Genomic DNA, 16,043 nt, shown 5'->3' with positions numbered 1-16,043 from the left:
AAGACATTGTTTACAGTTTAAAAAAATGTGTTGATGATTAATGCGTTTTGTGTTAATGTAAGAGCGGTTTAAACAGATCGGTCAAAGTAAGGAGGGGGGGGACGTACACGAGGAGTGTTAACCCAGGAACAATGATTCTGTGTAATATTATACACTACAGAGCAGTACAATGCTGCTTCATGAATGAACTATGCATGTTTGTGTACAATACTTTAAATAGCATGACGGTGCGTTTAATTTACAATGAAGCAGGATTCAAATTCAAATAACTTTATACAAACCAAGTCAACATATCAAAACACACAGTGGAGCCACTTTTCAATCATTTGAAATATAAATGCTAAACACGCTGAGAAATACATATTGCAGCTTTGCAGCCGAGCTGTATCGCGTTTTTTAGGAGCCAGTATCCGGGAACCTAAGAGAAAAAAACAAATAGAACATGCTTAGATTGTGTCACTTTAAATGACATTAATTAAACACTGCAAAGACAGCTCAATACTGTTTAACGACTACTGATATTTATGTTTTGTAGTGTACTTTGATTACAAAAGGGCATCTTCTCATCAAGTTTTTGTGAGAGGTAATGCAGTGAAAGAGTATATTATATATTATACTTACTGATTCAGCATCATGCGCCAATCCTGTATCATGATGCTCCATCTCTTCATCTCTGAATTCCTTTATAACCTATTAAAATGCAACACAATAACATTAATTAGGCTACAAACAGGAAGAGTATATTACTCTTTTGAGGAGGCCTCTTTTTTTTCAACATTCCTTCACATGATTTATGTATCACGACAAATGCAAAGTCTCCAGGGTTACGGAGGAAACGGTGGCCGACTCACTTGTAAGAGTTGTGTGTATCTGTCGGGGTCCTTCGCCATCAGAGCTCTTATCTGGCTGTTGTAGTGCTCGGCGATGCTCTCCTCCACCGCCACCGTGCAGGCCATAGCGCCCTCTTTCCCCAGCAGTGCGCTGGACGCACCTGGAGTAGATTTTAAAAAGAAAATAAATACACATTTAAGATTTAATAAAGCAGCAACTGACTACGTATTGGCTAAAAAGTAGTGAAAACAACCTGTGACCTTAATCATTTGTTTACATCCAGTAATAATATGCAGGTGGATGAATGCACCATCAAGACAACACCAGATAGAACTCCAACTATATATATTGACATTTGTATTTAGTTTTATTGTAAAGTAATATTGATTAATCATTGCTTATTTTGGTTATATTTTGATATGTTAGAAGAGTTTTTTTCTCATGATATTTTTAGTTTAGTTTAATTCATTGTCATTGTTGTTTGATAGGGTAACACTGGGCTCCTGTGGTTATACGTAGGTGTGGGGTAGCTTCAGGACCAGCATGCACTGGGGTGACAGATGTTTTTTTTTTGCCAGCTCATGAGAGGCAGTGTCAACATTTAGTTTGTTTTGTAAATAAATAATAAGAATAATGGAATACGGAAATAGGATTACTTTCTTTTGGCTGTGTCAACTCCGAAAACTCACGGTGCGTCAGCGGCAATTTGATTTAGTTTTATTTGGTTTATTGGACAAATGGCCACTACGCTAACTTTATACACATTAAATGAAGCATGATATAAAACAAGCTACTTTATAAGCACTTTCAATCGGGTACTGTGTCAAAATCGTTTTTTTCTTTGCATGAGTTTGTCCTTCAAAATAAAAGTCTCTCATAACGTTATTTTAAAAATCTGCAGTATGCGTATGGCTGGTACCAACCTAAAAGAAATCCAGCAATATTCCAGATGGGTAACAGCGCTGTGGGACGAACTCTGTTCTCCGCCAGAATCTCATCGAATTTCGCTAAGTGTTTCTTTTCTTGATCCCACATTTCCTAAAAGAAAAACAAACGTGAACACAGGAGTATTAAAAAGTATGCAGAGGCACTGCTGGTTGCACACATATTTGTTTTCTTCTATGTGGATCACAATACAGCAAAAAAAATTATCTTTTTAATGACACTTTTTAGTCACAGCAAGATTGTAAGTGAAAATATAATTATTAATGAATTAAAAACCTTTTTTTATGCGAGTTTCTTCCATGACTTCTGCATATTGAAAACTTTTTTAACATTTAGACATTTTAATTTAAGCCATCGCTATCAACTGGTGCAAGTTGTAGGCCAATGAAGCGTTTTACAGATCAAGTCAACAAGTAAAAGTCACGTGTGTGTGTGTGTGGCACTGCGCGCGCACCTGGATCAGGGGTCCAATACTGGATCGACCCAACACTGCCATCTGGCCCGCGTAGATGCGATTGGCCCCGAATTCCCCGGCGTGGTCCACGCGCAGCATCCGGTCCAACATGTCCTTCTCCTCACTGTCGCGCGGGGTCGGGACTATACCGTAAGCGCGTGCGCTCAGCTGCAGGGGCACTATTATATGAATATATATATATATACAGGCAGGGATTACTACACATTAATTAACAAACACGTGACAACATTGAAGCCACGAGGATGCATGTTTCTCTTCTTTAAACGTGTGTTACACATTAACGAACATTTTCAGTCGATTGATTTGACCTTAGTGAGAAAAACAAAAGTGTTATGTTATAAGTTTAGCGTTTAGCTAGATGCTTAAAAACAAGTCTCCTCAGTAATAGTAGTCTTATTGATATAAATTTAATATACAGGCATTTTCTGTTTTTCTGTGCTAAAGAAATGATGACAATAAACAAACAATATCTCACTTTCAAATGACTTGACGTTAGCTAACACGTGTGCCCAGTGACGCTGCTGGTAGACCCCTAACTTTATATTTATTAATATTTCATTATAAAAATGTAAAACAACGCTGACGTCGCAGCTGCATGCAAGTTACATCCCGACCACGTTAGCATTGTTTTTGTAGCTCTGTAGCTAGCTCTTCGCCGTCGCCGCTGACGTCACCGCTCACCTCTGCATTTTAAACACCGGCGAATCCCACGCGACCCGTCGCGCAGCGCGGTGAACGCGGCTCTCTGCATGGCGCACAACTCGCTTTGCGGTTCAGCTGCCCGTCTTATCGAAGAAAAACCGGACGAGAAACTGTGCGCAAACTGTCAGTGAAAAACTGTCAGAAGGTGGCGGTGGCGCAGGTCTATGACGTAGGCGCTCAGCGACGCGCAGAACGCCGCCCTCGCTGACCCGAGCACACTTTATTTGACCTAATAATAAGCTACTTAGTATTAAGGAACACTGGAAACAACTCATGGCACGTCTTACAGGAGATATCAAAAAGTTATTATGTGGCATTGTGTGTATTTAAAAAATAAAAATAAACACCAGTCTCAGTTCTGTTTGAGAGTGAATTTATATGTGACTGTCTTTATAGATTATTTGGTGTTTGTATGTTAAAAAAAGAAGAAAAATACATCCCATTGTTTCTATACGATTGGAGGGTTTACACTTACAGCTGTACATCAATGAGTTTCGCTCTAGGCTCGTCATCCAGGTGCAGATCCAGGTTCTGCCGCTAGATGGCGTCAGCTTTCTTTAATGTTCATCTTGATTTTAATATGTGCTCGACGGTCCATGCAGTTGTATGGGTGCAAGAACTACACTTAACTTAAGGATGAAAGGTTAAAGAAAAATAGGTCAATAACTTGCTAAGATACATTTTAAAAGTGACATAGAGAAGTGAAATAGGTATAAATGACCATTAAGAATTGTTTATTGTTGTAGTTGACATCATTCTTAATGTTTTCTTTTCTTACGGACTGCATGAATAAGATGAGCACAGTGAGGGTTTGTAACTTTGGGATCAAAGTGTACAATATTCATTCATATTTAATTGTTATACCAGGTTCAATATGGACGTTGATGATTTATGTCTGTGTTGTTTTCTTGTATGTTTTTTTTGTGTCTGTCTTATATTTTGTGATAGTTGGTCAATATGCTTTGTAATTTATGATTATTTATATATGTAAGCTGTATGAAATGAACATGAGATGATTAAAAACAAGTGTGGCACAGTGAGATCTACTGTATATTCATCCAGCTCTTCTTCATGTTGCTGTGCAGGGTCACAGGATCAGCATCCATCACACTGCTATGCACATCCACACTCAGCACGCAAGTTAGAGTTCACAAAGTTCACCTGGCCAACATCACTTTGCTTAGTAGGAGGAAACCAGGCATTTAAAATAATAAAGTAAATACAGAAAATTACCCCCCTGGCCAGACACGTTCTCTCGCTTTTCTATGTCAAACAAATCACAAGTGCATCTTTTTGTTCTGTGAAGTCTAGTCTATCATTTCACTGCAGTGTGGCCCCCCAAACAATTAGATTCCACCTAATCCAAATGGTTTAATTGCTCTGAGCCTCCATATTATCTGTCACAATTTTTTTTATATGTATATATTAGTCAGCATTATCTAGAAATGCATATGTGGCTCTTGTTTAAAAAGTATTTTTAGAAAAGCTCATAAAATGGTGCTGGGGGACTTGTGGAATCTGGAATGATGGGGTTGAGTGTTGCGGGAGCTGTGACGGTCATGAGTAAACAAGGCCCGGACAGTGACTGTCGGGGTGTATGTGTGTCGGTTTGGTCTGTGTGTGTGTGTGTGTTTGTGGTGAGACCCTGGTTAAGTGTTTCCCTATCTGGCTGTCTGACTGCATGTGGCTACGCATGTGGGGCTGCACATCGGTACACATGGGTTGCTGTTGTCCTCTCTGTCTGAGTGTGTGTGTGTGTGTGTGTGTGTGTGTGTGTGTGTGTGTGTGTGTGTGTGTGTGTGTGTGTGTGCAGGTCACAGATTTGAGTCGGGCTGGATTAACAACAGGTCTCCAAAGCCCCGGGTATCCGTCGAAGCAGGTACAACGTGTGTTTTAACCCTCATGTTACCTTCACATTTACTAACATATTTTACCCTCGGGGTCAATTTGACCCCAGCAATTAAAACCTCCAGAAAATTATTAGAATTAATATTGTTTCCCAAGTTTAAGTGTGAGGTACTTTATGTTTGTTTGTTGACTACCTAAATAGCCCTTTAAATATATTAAAAAGTTGATATTTCTTATATGTTTGACACAGTGAAAAACAGCCTGGGGTCAAATTGACCCCAAAGAACACCGACGTTAAACATTGAATGGGGTCAAATTGACCCGAAAGGTAACAGGAGGGTTAAGACTCTTTTTTCCTGCTGCGCCTGAAGGCAACAGTAAAGAGCAGTGAGGGTAAACCAAAAAGAGTAAAGTCGCGGACAGATTTCGGTGACTACAGGTTGTATGTTCATCCCTATAGCAACCCCGTTCACATTGTTATCACATTGTTATCGGCTCTATTGATTAAAGCTGCTTTAATGTGTCTTTTATCAGCCTCCTATACCTTTCCACCCTTTCAGCCCTTCATTATTTGTTTACATTTACACTACCATTCAAAAGTTTGGGGTCACTTAGAAATGTCTTTATTTTTCAAAGAAAAGCACTGTTTTTTCAATGAAGATAACATTAATCAAAAATACACACTATACGTTGTTAATGTGGTAAATGACTATTCTAGGTGGAAACGTCTGGTTTCTAATGAAATATCTCCATAGGTGTATAGAGGCCCATTTCCATCAACTATCACTCCAGTGTTCTAATGGTACTTTGTGTTTGCTAATCGCCTTAGAAGACTAATATCTGATTAGAAAACCCTTGTGCAATTATGTTAGCACAGCTGAAAACAGTTATGCTGGTGATATAAGCTATATAACCGGCCTTCCTTTGAGCTTGAAGTTTGAAGAACAAAATTAATACTTCAAATATGAATCATTATTTCTAACCTTGTCAATGTCTTGACTATATGTTCTATGAAATGTTCAATTCATTTGATAAATAAAAGTGAGTTTTCATGGAAGACACAAAATTGTCTGGATGACCCCAAACTTTTGAACGGTAGTGTATTTTGTGCACATTTCTAGATACAATTGTGATAAATCAAATGATCCCAAATTTAGAAAAGACCTGGTTCCCGGTCGTATTAAATCCAGAACAGGAGTGCAGTGGTTGTTTTCTGCATTTCTCTGGCTCATAATGAAGCGGCCCATTTATAGTCTGCCGTGTGCACTGTAATTAGTGGCAAAGTACACAGTGCACAAAGGGGGGGGGGGGGGGGGTGCAACAACAACAACAACAAAAAGCTTATTTTTGGTTTTGCGGCCCTGTAACAGGTGAATCCAGACATGGGTGTGAGGTGTGAGGATGAATACCTGAACTGAACACGTCTTGATTCACTGTGACATCAGGTCTACTGAGCCTTCCAGTCTTACACTGGGGCTTGATGTCTGACTGGAGCGTGTCTGGCTCACACGGTCAGAGGATTTTGCGGAGGGTAAACTGACCCTTTGTGTGACAGGTGTAATGTCCACCAACAAAGAGTTGAACACTCACCACTCAGAAGACTGTATCACGGATATGAAATCATCGGTAACGCTATTGAAGGACCAGAAAGACCAAGAGAAAGCGAATAAGTCTTACTGTAGAGCTGGAGACAGAGTGAGACATGTGTCTATATACCTGCATGTATGTGTGTCTAAACTGTGTTTGTGTAATGTTTGCATGCAGCCATAAAAAAAAGTGTGTGTGCGAGGCCGCACACCCTTGCTCCGAGGCTCTGGTCAGACTGGGGCATAGCTGTGGTGGGACGCAGGCTGAGACTGCAGTGAGTCAACACAGTCTGCTCTCACTGAGGAGACACATGGTAGGTCTTGTCCCGGTTTGGTCCCCGACTGCAAGGTGGGGGGACGTCTACAGCGTGTGTGTGTGTGTGTGTGTGTGTGTGTGTGTGTGTGTGTGTGTGTGTGTGTGTGTGTGTGTGTGTGTGTGTGTGTGTGTGTGGCAAGTGTGCTGCTCTTGACGTTCCACTCTATGAATAAAATGTAAGAAAAGAATAATTTTGGTTCAAAGCTTTATGAGCTTAGCCTTCATGAGTCTTTGGATGCTCTATGTTGTGTGTGTGTGTGTGTGTGTGTGGCATGTATGTCAAATGTGTTATTTACACAAATTTGACATGCGTCAGTGTCTGTGCTGCTCTTGACGTCCCACTCTTTGAATAAAATGTACGAAAATAATAATTTTGGTTCAAAACTGAGCTTAGCCTTAGTCTAGTGTGTGTGTGTGTGTTTGATATTTAAGCTCTTCTTACTTTGTATTTTTCAATCTTAGTCCCTAGGTGTGGGTCAATCCATTTCTCATGATGCAACCTGAAACCTTCCCTTTCTGGTAAACACTTCTTTCTTCCAATCTCCACACCCTCATGGTCACACTATTTTTTTTTTGCATCTCCTATTACAAGCAAAAATAAAAAGATATCCCTTCAAAAATAACCCCAAGGATCTGCTCAATTATGGCGCGAGCCGGCCGTGAATACAGTTAAACGCTTAACATAAATATTCCATATCCTCCTACGTTCATTCAGGGACACGGTCAGGAGTTGGCGTCTATCCTGGAACAAATATATTCTCTGTCACGTCGAAGGAAAAAGCTCTAATTCACCAAAACCACGTACATTTTAATCTGTGACTAAAAGCTCGGCGAACCTTTGCGTCTGATTTTTACCTTCTTTGTATTTCAGAATTTCTGATTCCGATATCCTGCAAGATCTCCTCGTCCTCTTTATTATATTTCCTTGTGTAATCACTTTTGTTTTTTTTCATTTGGGAGGTCAAAGTGCAAGATCAGCAACACGAAAGTGCCCTAAAATAATAAATGGCCTGTATACTGTCACAACCACAGTTATTAAAATAAAAGTCACTTTTATTTATGAACTTGGAGGAGCGTTTGTTGATACCCACAAATACTGGCGAAAGCTGCCCCTCGACAATATAAATTCTTTAACTGAATGAAAACAACAGTTAGTCAACCCAAATGGATGCAAAAAAGAAAAGAAATTAAAGTTATGCAACATTGTTTAAAAAAGCCAACCCTTTTTATGGTTTGGTGGTATCCCTCTGGGCAACATGTCTCGTAAAATAGTGAAATAAATCTGATTTAAATTCACAAAGTCTCCAAAAAAAGAAAACAACACCTAACCCTTTTTATAGACGGCTGTACGAGATTAAAACCAGAAGAAAGTGATTTTTCCCCCGTTATTGAATTGTTTACACTTTAAAATCTATCTTGTACAGACCTAGTTAAATCACACTCTAAACCGCCTGTTTTCATGGACAGCGAGGAGTGTATTTAGCTTTGTCTGGTACAAGTTAAATAGCCCTCGTCTGTCTAGCACTATTCCTTTTACTTCTATTTTTTTCTTTTAGTTCTATCGAGAGATAATGTTAAAATGTGTTCCTCGTCGTGGGGGGGATTGAAAACTATGTGCACGTTTTGGCGGTCCCCATCATATAGATTTTATGAATGAAGATGAAGTTCAGATAGGAAGCCAATAGAGGGAAAAAACACATTCATGGCCACTTGAGACAAACAAGGAAACAAACTTTGGAAAATGAGTCCAAAGTGCAGCCTCGTCAACAGAAATTAGAGATACCTCAACGGCAAGCTCAGACATATCAGCTAGTTTTATCAAAAGAAGCTGTTCTCCCACCTGAGGAGAAATAATGTTTCTTTTCTTTTATTAATTGAAAGAAGGATTTTTAGATGATGCTCATTTGAGTTATACATCGTGACTGTCACCAGTAGCTTTCTACCCCACGCACCGAAGGATAGGCATACGAAGAAGGATATTTGGTAATATCATTTGAAGACAGATGCACACACACAGATTGGCCGCAGCTGATGGCTGATTACCAATCAGCCATCAGCTGAGGCCAATTAGACACAGTTCCCTGAATCACCCCAACCTCCACCCACTCTGCAGCCATGCATAAACACCCCCCGCTGCCACCTACAATACATATTTATAGCAAGATATGTATAAAACACAGGATAAACAACAAAAGAGAAACAGAATGACACAAAAAACAAGAAGAAAACAACGTGTAACTCAGGATTGATCTTTTCTCTAATGTACATTCTCTATTGTAGATTCATTAATTCATAAAAATAAAATGAGCTCTATGAGTTGTTATGTATGTAACCCATTTCTCCCAATATGTCAAAAACTGTTCCAGTTTGTAGTTGACAGACGCCTCCATCTTACTTCTTCTTTTAAATGAGTCTTCTCCACATTGTAAATCTCCATCCATATGTTAACAGAGTTTCTTTTTGACTCGCATGTTTATCGTTTTATAATCGGATCGAGGTACCGCAACGTTTTCACATTTACACTCGTGTTGAACACAGAGGCAGATACGTCGAAGGAAACAATCCGTTTAAAGGGTGCGAGCGGCCTTTCATGTACGCAAACATGTCATTTAACCAGCTTTTCCCGTTTGCCACAGGATGTGGCTCCCTTTACTTTGGCCTCTGTTGTCCTAAACGGTTTTCCGGAAGTCTCGTTTGTACCCTTTGATTTACAGGGTACAAACTGCGGGTTGCCAGTGGATGAGTGCACACTGAACAAATGGAAGTTAAGTGACACGCGTTACATTTGGGGTGCGTCATGTGGGCAGATAGAGGATTTACGAGAGGGTATGGTTCTCATTTTTCCAGTATTTTAGAGTTCAGGCCAGATTATGAAAACAATTCTTATATTTCATATTTTTGGCCTGCAGGGTCGGCGACTATAGCGAACACACGTTAACTTTCTTTTTTGCTGTTATTGTGCAATCCAAAAGACATAAACCAAGAAGAGAACCAGACCAGAAATAAAGCTGTGGCTGATTTCTAAATTAGTCAGAAACAGAGACATAATGATATTATAACAACAGCAGTGCAGAGAAGTATGCTGGACAGGATTCTACCACATTGTACTCATCACACCCTGAAAAAAAAAAGACAACGTTTTTTAAAGTGCGCAGGGAGTGGATGATTCCCTAATAAACGTCACCGCCGCAAAATCCAGGCCTCCCCCTCAAGTTTTTCTCTGTGATATTTTTAGATCGGCCCACCAGGGAAAACAACGAGGAGTTGTTTGTTTTTGTTGATCTGCCGTCTAACCGCCTCAGTGCGGTGACACTGTGACGCTGCCTCCATACGTCACACGGGGCCAGGAGTGAGTGGGAGTCGAGTTCCGGGCTCCATTAAGTGGGGAGCCAGTCACCCGGGTTATTGGGCAACTTGTGACCAGAGAACGTCCCGTGGACTTCCAGTCTGCTGCTATATTAGGTCTGCTTTGAGTTTAGAGAGAAGCCACAATATCATATTAAGCATTGTTAAAGTAATTGGGGCAGTGTTTACTCCGAGGGCCCGTCTGTTTAAACTGAGGGTCCGGAGATGCTACGCAGGACAGAGTGAGGCTGTCGATGGAGGTAATGACACCTCGTTAAAAGTGAAAAGCACTCTCCAACCAGTTTGTTTTAATGATTTATATGAACATGACAAGTGTGTCAGATAAATCTGCAATTTTAATTGTAAATCATATTGACAAATTCAATTTAGAGTATGTCAAATTCAGGAATACTGTAGGCATTAACATGAAGTGAGGCTGTAGATTGAGGGATATGACACCTTGTTAAAAGTGAAAATCACTCTCCAATACGTTTTTTTAATGATTTCTATGAAAGTTACATTAATAAACCAATAAGTGTGATAGATAAATCTGCAGCTTCAATAGATAAAATATGTCAAATTCAATTTAGAGTATGTCAAATTTAGGAATGCTATAGGCATTAACATGATTCATGGAAATAAGACAAAATAGACACGTCACAGAAACAATTAATGCAAAGTATGTACATTTAAAAGTATATTTTTTTAACCTTGGAAAGGGAATATGTGGCAACTTTGGCAAGTGATGCAAATACAGCACAGAGTGAGGCTGTAGATGGAGATAATAATGACGCCTTGTTAAAAGTGAAAAGCACTCTCCAATACGTTTTTTTAATGATTTCTATGAAAGTTACATTAATAAACCAACAAGGGTGTCAGATAAATCTGCAGCTTCAATAGATAAAATATTTCAAATTCAGGAATACTGTAGGCAGATATTTCAGGTATCTTACAACTTAACATGATTCATGGAAATAAGATAAAATAAACGTGTCACAGAAACAATCAATGCAAAGGTCTATCATTGAAACCCTGGCAGCCGACCTCATGTGATGATTAGTCGTCACACAGAGAAATAAAAAAAGCTAATATCACTTCATAGTTTTTGGGGCGCTCCAGCTGATAATTTCTTTTAGTTTATTGTCATTTTATTTATTTATTTGTAACTAGAAGAGACATTAAACGGACATAAAAAGTGAAATTAAGTCTCCCCCCTCCCCAAATGATGTTAAATTTTGATATGAGATTACATTTTTTCAATCATATCATTTTTTTTTAAAGTTACTTTGTGGCGTAGAATAAAAAGTGTTCTATTCCTGTACTGTGAATATATTAATGTGAGATGTGTCATATACATATGTTGGCATTATTTGGGGAGCTGGTCCATCACTGAAATCCTGGCAGCCGACCTCAGTTGATGATAAGTCATCACACAAATAAAAATGCTAATATGACGTCATAGTTTTTTGGCTGCTTCAGCTGATTAATTTGTTTAGCTTATTGTCATTTTATTTACTATAAGAGACATTACAAAAAAAAGTGAAATTAAGTTTGGACATTAAAAGATAAACTTTCAGTCTTTCATCATCATCATCATCATCATCATCATCATCATCGTCATCATCGTGACCTTTTGTAGCCTCCGTAAGCAAAACCAACCCACTCTTCCAACCACTGTGTTTGCTGGGTAAGAATGAATAGATGTGTTTGTTTAGACATTTCGAGGCGCACATGACACATTGTGATGCTTCTAAATAGACCATGCATTACAAAACATGCCTGCCAGTTTAGGAAACTGCGATTTAAACTCCAGAGGAAGTGGAAAGCAAATTATTTTTGGTAAACATTCACTGTTTCTTTGCATTTCCTCTTCTTTTCAGTCACCTTTTTTTTCCCCAGTCATCTTATATACAAGCACAACAAAAAGCAAAAAACAACAAAATAACTCACACTGACGAGTTTATTTACATTGTTGGTCTGAGTGGGCCATAAACCAATCCTGCTCCTTCGTGTGGCTTTAAAGCAAGAGTTTCAACATTTTGGGAAACATGGTTATTTTCCAGAGGTTTAGATGAGAAGAATAAGACCCATCAATCCGGTAAACACTCAGTGACAGACGGCAGCCTGTTAGCTCAGCTTAAAGACTGGAGACGGCTATAGCTAGAAAAGCTCCATCCGGAAGGGAACATCATCATTTTCCTCTCGCCTTGCGACCATTAATGAAGCGGATTCATCATTTTTCACGAAAAGTTCAAATATTTTTCCGCTCTGACACACTCGTCTGTGCCTCAGTTCGTGAATTCACTCGTTGTCTTTACTTTGGCTTAATATGCCTCCTTTAAGATGTGCCATCATACAGCTTTAGAGGCGTAGAGATCGTCTTGTTCCATATTTCATTCCAAGATAACCAGCTGCTGGATGTATAGGATATGCAATGTTCTCATCATAATCTAAAGAAAGCAAAATAAGTGTCACGATCCGGAGTTTCTGTGTCTTGTTTTGTGTCTTATTTTGAAGTCCCCGTCTCTCATGTCATCTGTTTCCCTGCACTTCCTGTCCCTGTGATGGTCTGCCCTGTTCCTGATTGTTTCCTCCTGTGTGATTGCTCGCCCCGCCTTCATTGTGTACACCTGTGTCTCGTTCCCCAGTGTCCAATCACCTGCACCTTCCCTGTGTATTTAAATATTGTTCGTACTTTTTAGTTTGTGTTTGACCTTGACCTTGACCTTGACCTGTTTTCTGTAAAGGATCGACTCTTCTTTACAAACTTTTGGGTCAAATCTCTCCGACAGAACGAAGCCACACTGGGAAATGAGACAAATGGGGTTTAAATACACAGGGAAGGTGCAGGTGATTGGACACTGGGTAACGAGACACAGGTGGACACAATGAGGGCGAGGATAGCAATCACACAGGTGGAAACAATCAGGACCAGGGCAGACGATCAGAGGGACAGGAAGTGCAGGGAAACAGATGACACGAGAGACAAGGACTTCAAAATAAGACACAAAACAAGACACAAAAACTCCGGATCATGACAATGTGTATTTTACAAAAACGTTATTGAGATTGTGTGTGAACCAATTTTCTTAAACAGTATGTAAGTAAATTGAGAAATTATATGTATAAATGTATCGGCTGGGTTGATGACTCTGAAAATTAAATCATAATGGTTTTATCAAACATAAAGTTTAGTTCTACGTGCTACCAGTCCCAGCTGTGGAGACATTGGTACAGCTGTCTATTTATAAAGCATTCGTAGTTCTATGTTTTTCTACTTGTGATTTTTTAATGTATTTTATTCTATTTCAAATGTGTTGTACTATCTGGACCTCGAGTCTGAAATAAAAGTATCAATCGGACTTCTTATGAATGACTCCTCGGCAGGTGCGAAGGCAGCAAGGTGATAAATACTGGAATGCTTGTGTCACTCACAGAGGCGTGTGAGACGGGCCACACACACACACACACACACACACACACTGACTGTAACTCGTCATCTCAAGCATCCGTGCTCAGACCAACGTCTGTCTCAAGAGCAAAGCAGGACACATGAAGATGGCACCGTGAGTAAAAGTTTTGATTGACACATCTGAATGTACAGGCTGCATCGAAGCGGTGCCACTCATCTAAAACTGCTTATTTATACTTAAGTTAAAACAGCAGATATGTTGTCCCCTTGTTTCTTTAACCTGTTTTTAGGCCCCTCCCTTTCGCTTCGCCGTTGCTAAATCCGTCTCCACCTCGCTCGGACATAAGACGGCCAAAATGACACAATTATTTTGGCTAGACGGAGCGAGAGGCCAGAGGAAGTGTAGGTGACCTAGACTGGTTAACCACCGCCGTACCACCAGTTGGCCGGGGCCCTGCCGCCCCCGCAGCCACCTTCTGCATCCACCGCCTGCCAGCTCTACATTACAACTGCTACACGCCATGACCACAAGTGGCCCTGCTCCAGTGCCAGCCTCCCATCGAGCTCCATGCTCTCTCTCTCTCTCTCTCTCTCTTTCTTCCCCCCCTCCCCCCCCCCGCCGGTGTAAACAGTCTGCTGTCTGGCCATCGGCTGGCCCCGGAGCTCATTTTGGTCATATCTGCAAGCCGGCTGTGTGTATGTTTACGTGTGTTAACCGGCCTTTTCGGGCCGGTCGTGCACAGCGCTCGCTCTTCTCTCTGCACTCGTGTTGTTTGTGTGCCACTTATTCTCCTCGCGTTGCAACACCCTCGACCTCAAGCTGCAGTCTGGGACCAATCAGCCGAGGAGTCTTATTGGCTCCCGACGCGGCAGAGGGGTTTATTTTGGGTGCACGCAGAGGGGGCTGGAGGGGATTCAACTATCTCACCTCCAAACAGGAGAAGGAAAAAAAACATTGAATATTTAATATGCACATTTTCTAACAAGCGGGGAGAGAGAGCCGTTCCTGCGGCCGAGCACCAGATGTTGTCATCTGTCTACTTGTTGATTCGAAAAACACGAGAGAGTCAAGCGTGTAACTTGTGTGAGTTAAAACAGAACGGGAGGACATGCTATGTCTCTTTCTCTCTCTGTTATTTGGGTCAAAGAGGTGCACTGTAAACACTGCAGCCTGTGGTATAGTCACACACACACACACACACACACACACACACCGCCCACCCCACTGGTCTTGGTACACTGCCTGAGGTGTGTCGGACCATTTCTCGGTGGTAGCAACTCTCCACTCATGCTGTGGGACGGAGACATAACACAACAGTCAGGTTGGCCCACAGATATCTTTTTTGTTTTGTTTACGTCTGTCTGACGGCGACATGAAGCTCTCTCAGACTAATTTGTGTTCTCTCAACCTTCCATTAGTTATCGTTGAAGCCGGCGGGGTAAACGTCGGGGAGAGCGAGAGGTCGTCCTGAATCTTCTGACCCGTCCGACCACACCTCGTAACCAAACACACCCAACACACACAAATATTTATTTAGAATCGAGATTTTTTTTAACCACATTTTATAGTTTACAGTTTCCTGTCCTAATGTAGCGCAAAACAAAACATTTAAATCCAACTTTAATCGACATGTGTCGTGTTACACAACTTCATTTAGCACCAGGAGCTCGAACGCTGGGTAGAAAAAAACATTCTCCATCCAGCCTGGAGGTGAAACAGAAAGCGATGACTCATTTATTATTTATTTTTTAAAGAATAATAATCTCCTATTTGCACGTGGCGAGACACAGGAGGACCCGGTGGTGGTCCGCCTCTCTGTGCCGAACTTTCCATGTTTCCATGTTTCTTCTCTGCGGTGATGATGGTATTACCGATGGCGGCGGTGTATTAGTTCCAGTGGAGACGCCGTCATACTTTCCCTATGCAGCTGTTGTGCTGAAATTTCCCACCGTGTCTTGACCAGCGTGGCCATCATCACGCCATTCAGCAGACTACAAAGAGCTTTGAGGACACACACATGTTATTTTTCCTCTCCTAAACCGTGTATGAACATGTGTAGGATGGATTTTATTGTGTGTTTTTATTTTATTTACTAATGCAACAACATCCCTTTGAGTTCCTGTATGTCAGTATTTCAGACCTGCACACATGCACATGCACAAATTAAACAAAAAAGCACCAATAATCCACCTTTTGTTCCTTTAAATGGAAAATTGGTAACAAATATGGCACTTTGTGACCAGGCTGCGTGATTAAATTTAGCATTTTCCACTGACAGTGCAAGTTTCAGACTAAAACGATGACTTATTAACGGATACATTACAATTTCTTACCATATCAGCAATTCTATTTTTGCAATACTTGGAAGTGCTTGTGACGCTTTCTCCATTCAATGTCTGGCCTGAAAAACTAAATGTTGTGATTTATGCATAATTTTAAATGTTAGTGCTAGTGTCCACTTGCAAAGGGGTTTACACACATGCTAATATCCTGGATTTTGAGTACAGTGAATGTTTTAAATCGTGATGTTTGTCTGAGTGTTGCTGGTTTTGAAAGGTAAGCGTGTGCAGGAACAGACGCAT

General features: G+C 40.6%; 1 protein-coding gene across 2 annotated transcripts; it reads right to left on the bottom strand.

Annotated features, from left to right (window-relative positions):
* Positions 1-254: 254 nt before the first annotated feature.
* Positions 255-3,120, bottom strand: coq7 (coenzyme Q7 homolog, ubiquinone (yeast)). 2 transcript variants are annotated; one of them, XM_056410182.1, is made up of 6 exons: positions 2,933-3,120; positions 2,231-2,409; positions 1,755-1,869; positions 852-991; positions 622-690; positions 255-418 (listed from the first exon to the last, which is right to left on the bottom strand). In XM_056410182.1, the coding sequence occupies exons 1-6, from the start codon at positions 3,000-3,002 to the stop codon at positions 341-343; spliced, it is 651 nt and encodes a 216-aa protein (XP_056266157.1). In that variant the 5' UTR covers positions 3,003-3,120; the 3' UTR covers positions 255-340. The 2 variants fall into 2 exon arrangements, with proteins under 2 accessions (XP_056266157.1, XP_056266158.1); XM_056410183.1 differs by lacking the exon at positions 2,933-3,120 and adding an exon at positions 2,727-2,908.
* Positions 3,121-16,043: the final 12,923 nt, after the last annotated feature.

The sequence above is a fragment of the Pseudoliparis swirei genome, chromosome 24, assembly GCF_029220125.1.
Source record: "Pseudoliparis swirei isolate HS2019 ecotype Mariana Trench chromosome 24, NWPU_hadal_v1, whole genome shotgun sequence".
Classification (NCBI taxonomy): Eukaryota; Metazoa; Chordata; class Actinopteri; order Perciformes; family Liparidae; genus Pseudoliparis; species Pseudoliparis swirei.
The sequence above is the reverse complement of the archived record's forward strand: the minus strand, read 5'-3'. Positions and strand labels throughout refer to the sequence as shown.